The sequence below is a fragment of the Pangasianodon hypophthalmus genome, chromosome 24, assembly GCF_027358585.1.
Source record: "Pangasianodon hypophthalmus isolate fPanHyp1 chromosome 24, fPanHyp1.pri, whole genome shotgun sequence".
Taxonomy (NCBI): Eukaryota; Metazoa; Chordata; class Actinopteri; order Siluriformes; family Pangasiidae; genus Pangasianodon; species Pangasianodon hypophthalmus.
Window position 1 is genome coordinate 2294735 of NC_069733.1, and position 4733 is coordinate 2299467.

The 4733-nt window shown below is 40.4% G+C and overlaps 1 protein-coding gene across 1 annotated transcript in view; it reads right to left on the bottom strand.

The window, feature by feature from the left end:
• Nucleotides 1-169: 169 nt before the first annotated feature.
• Nucleotides 170-4733, bottom strand: part of ogfod2 (2-oxoglutarate and iron-dependent oxygenase domain containing 2) — a 5861-nt gene continuing 1297 nt past the window's right edge. Inside the window, exons 2-7 of the mRNA XM_026940273.3 lie at nucleotides 4121-4177; nucleotides 3640-3750; nucleotides 3469-3568; nucleotides 2757-2881; nucleotides 1537-1794; nucleotides 170-1327 (exon numbers count right to left, since the gene is read on the bottom strand). Coding sequence (XP_026796074.2) covers nucleotides 1073-1327; nucleotides 1537-1794; nucleotides 2757-2881; nucleotides 3469-3568; nucleotides 3640-3750; nucleotides 4121-4177 — 906 coding nt within the window. The 3' untranslated portion in view covers nucleotides 170-1072. The remainder of the gene's footprint in view (nucleotides 1328-1536; nucleotides 1795-2756; nucleotides 2882-3468; nucleotides 3569-3639; nucleotides 3751-4120; nucleotides 4178-4733) is intronic.

Genomic DNA, 4733 nt, shown 5'->3' on the forward strand with positions numbered 1-4733 from the left:
TTTAAGAGTCATTTCTAACGTGAAAGCCGATGTACTTTCTATACCTTGGGTTTGTACATAAACGCTATATAAGTCACAATATTTTAGCAGAAATGGACATTTATAGTCTCTGTGTTTAAATGTATCTGTCTGTGTTGATCTGTTTTACAAAAGCGGAAGGAAATCGGTGTGTTTTTTCACTGTGTGGATTTAATTCCATAAAGTTCAGCTCTTGTGATCACATTCACGGTACATACATGTTGAAGACCAAAAGAAATGTCTGATGTTTTTTTTTTTTTTTCTTTCAAAAAACATACAGAATATTATGATTGTGGTCGCATATAAGATGTCAAAATCGATATGGATCGTATAAAGACGCATATTTAAGAGCCGAGAGTCTCTTAACGTCTCAGTGATCATCGTCTGTGAACGTGTGAACGTCTGGTCATTCGGTTGCTCAAAGGGTTCACGCTGCCACGTTAAAATCGTGTGACATGTCAAGCAGTTTACATAAAGGCACATTGAATCGTTATGGCATCCAGCTCAGGCTCATACGTTTTGACTTACTGGGCTTTAAAGGTGCAGTTTGTATTTTTTTTTAAAAAAGTGTTTCAAGACCTGTAATCATCATATTATTTCAATAATACGTTGGATAAAACCGATTCGCATGATTAAGAGTTAAAGCAGTAATTAAGTGAGGAAAATGACTGTTTAGAGCTGCTGTAACACGTGATATCAGGAGCTAACTTGTTTTGTGGACAAACTAAAGAAAGGTGCTAGATTTCACCTTTTTTTTAAAAATATAATCTGATATGATCCATTCAAGTGGATGACAAACATGCAGCGCATCTCACTACTTGCGTCATTTCAGGCTTTATGCACGCATTTTTTTTCTGGCCCTGAAATTATCTCCGTCCCCAGCTTAAAGCTCCAACCCGTTTCCTTAACATGTAAGGAGCTGTATATGTCTAGTTTCAGCAGACTGTGGATTCGGATGAGTGGGAAGGTGAAAGCTTGCGTTTTCATTGCAGCTTTTATCTTGGGCGCTAGAAATGACAAACTGCTCCTTTAATGTGATCAAACATTAAGAGCTTCATGTTAAAACGCACAGCAAGGTATCGTCCTCTGTGAATCCGTCTCCGTAGCCGTCACTAGGCTGTAGTCGTGGCGCTCGGTCGCACATGGGGCAGAGGCGGTTCCTCTGACGTGACGCTCGCATCCACAGCACCAGGTTCCAGCGGCACCCTGACGAGATGGGCAGAGCACCGTGCATGTGCTGGCCGCGGTGGAGCACGGCCTCGGCTACACGGTGCTCCACTTCCACACACTCCGTCTCACTCAGGGGCACCTGCATCACACGTACACACACACATATATGTAAGTGTACACGTACATCTAAAGAACTGAGTGTGCACTGTGTAAACTCTTTATCCTCTATCTGTCCAAGAAAAAAAAAATCTTTGGAAAAAGTGTAATTCTAAAATAAATGGCTTACTTAAAGGTCATCTTTGTGTTTTCTCGTTTTTTTTTGTTGTTTTTTTCGCAAAGGTTGTTCACCTGTCTCATGTCCCCGAAGTACAGGTTTCCGTCAGTGAAGTCTTTCCCGAGCGAGACGTTCAGCGTGACCTCGGCGTTGTCGTAGTGGTAGCTGAGGTCCAGGTCTTCATTCAGTGTGTATTTCACAGCGAAGGCCTTGTGGCTGTCCAGCCATTTCCCTCCGCAGTCCGGGTACAGCAGCGAGCTGAGGGGCTTCAGGTACAGCTCTCTGAGCGGAGCCATCAAACCCTCGTCAAACCCCAGCTCGTTCAGGAGGATCTGTGAGGGACAGAGTGTAAAGCTCCTCTGGCCAACATTTTCTCCCAAATGTAGCAGTATTTGGTGTTTGATCTTCATTTATTAGCCTCCAGTTTACTATCGTACAAACTGCATGTCTAAATCTCTAACAGATGATGTGGTCTGACACACTGTTATGTAGGAAAATGTACAAGAAGACATCAAATCTTGAAAATGAATCACTTTCTTTCTCAGCACAGAGGGAGTTTGGTGTCACTCCAAGCCAGCGTCAGACTCATATAGGAGGCATGGCCTAAAAAAATTATTTTCAGTAACTTTTTCATATACACTGCTATTTTAATGAATAAATGGTGATCCTGAGCCAGTCTTTTGAGGTAAGAAAGGTAGCTGTACGTTTTGCTTACTAAACACATCTTGGCTGATGGACTACATTCGAGGTAAAGGCAACATTCTGTACATTTCATTTCACCTGTCGCTTTAAGGTGTTTCGTCACGTGACTGAGGAGATTCATTGGTTCTTGTAGATCAGGGGTATTCAACTAAAATGTGTAATCTAATCATCTTTAAGCATTCTGTTTTCATCCTCAACTCTGGTTTGTCATCATTTTGCTAAAAAGCCCAGAGAGGTTAAATAAAATTAAAAATAAAATAAAAACTCCTCCCCTTTCTGACTCTAGCCCTGTAGCTAGTCTCTGGTCTGATGAACTTCCTTCAGCTAAAGAATTTATATAAATGTATGTGATTGGATAAACCATATCAGAATCTGCTACAGAAACTGTATTTAACATAATTATTACTATAATTATATAACTATACGGCAGGTTTATTTGATAAAATGGCCACTGAGTGTCGCTACAAGGCAGGTGTACCTAATAAACTGGCAACTCGGGTTAACGGTATTATTGTTACGGGCCATGTGCGAACTGGACGGAGCAGGATCGATTGAGGATTGATGGATCTGCATGAGGTTGTAGAGTAAATACCCCGTAGTTGTTCATGGTGTTCGGTCGACCCTTCGGCGCCTCGGACCGCTCGAAATGCTCCAGCTCTTCTACCAGCTCCTTGCAGAAATCCTGCGTGAACACTGGGAAACGATACACCCTGGGTGCTGCAAAGGCACACACACACACACACACACACACACACACACACACACACACACGCTTGTCTTACTATCCTTGCGAGGACCTTCCACTGACATAATTAATGCTGTGCTTAATCTCAAACCTAACTCTAACCTTAAACTCAGCAACCAAAAAGAAACCTTTTCACTCTTTTAGTTTTTTTTAAATAAATGCTGCAATTGTGTCATGGAGACAAGGAAATGTCTCCACACACACACACACACACACACACACACACACACTTACACAGATTGTGTCTTCAGATAATATTGATGCTGCTATGAATCAGTGTAAATGCACAGTTAGAATAAAATGTACAGGAAAAAATAAGTGTACTTGAGTGCAAAAGTTTTCACACCCTTGGGACAAAATGTACAGTGTTTTGTGTTTCGCAGATGTTCCTTCGTTATCACAAGATATTAATAGTGAACAATGTAAATGATGATAGTTTAAATGTTTTGACTTCCTTTTCCTTTTATATACTCTGATAAGCTTTTCTGTTGAAATTATGGGGGATGCAAACTTTTGCACTTAACTAAGCTGGGTTATCTACACAGGAATAAAGTCATACCAGCCTCTGCGGTGATGAGCTCCAGCACTCCCTCTTCACTGGCGCCGTCTTCACGACAGTATTTCACTATTTCTAAAAACTCGGGGGCGAAGAAGGATTCCTGCGCAGGAGAAACAACACGTAACTTCACATCACTGCAGTCAGAATGGGATTGTGGCGTGAGGTCTGTACCTGTAAGCGGTAGACGTGCTGATGGAGGGGTTTGTAAGTCTCCTTGATGATCGATTTTCTCTCTGCTGATTGTGCCGCGAGATTCCGGCGCCTCTCGACTTCAGCGTGGATCTGCGACAATGTTAATATCAATCAAACCACAGCGCTGTTAAATTCTCAAACCCGATTGGTTGTTGATTAATTTTCTACAACAGCAGCTCTCATGGTCACATTATTAACCTCAAGAGAGAGAGAGAAAAAATAGAGAGGGAACAACTATGTGTAGTTCTTTAATGAGTCAAGAGGATTAGGGTTGCAAATTGCTGTGGTGTAAGAGGAATAAAACACTTCAGGATGTGCTGAAAAAAAACACCCAGCTGTTAATTATTTCCCTTTAACACCACGTCCTGTTGTGTTTTATTCCTTACTTTTGTCTTTGCACTGCATACATGTGTATAAGAAAATAATGATTTGAGGACAAACAATTCCAGAACTGACTCACTTTTTCAAGAACAGCGTTGTACTGGGCGTCAGTGGCACAACCCAGAGACCGGAGGATCTAGAACGGGATCAGAACCAGAGACGTGAGTATCAGGAATGTTAACTATTAGAAGCTTGAGGATGCAGACTGTGATTTATTAATATGAAATTCTCCAGATCTAGAATGTGAATTACTAGTAACCACACAATCTCAAATAGGAACTGTATGTGAATTATTATAAACTTCAGGATCCAGAATGTGAATTATTATAAACCTCAGTATCCAGAAAATGAATTATTTTATAAACCTCAGGATCCAGAATGTGAATTATTATAAACCTCAGTATCCAGAAAATGAATTATTTTATAAACCTCAGGATCCAGAATGTGAATTATTTTATAAACCTCAGAATCCAGAATGTGAATTATTATATAAACCTCCGGATCCAGAATGTGAATTATTTTATAAACCTCAGGATCCAGAATGTGAATTATTATAAACCTCAGGATCCAGAATGTGAATTATTATAAACCTCAGGATCCAGAATATGAATTATTATAAACCTCAGGATCCAGAATATGAATTATTATAAACTTCAGGATGGAGAATGTGAATTATTATAAACTTCAGGATC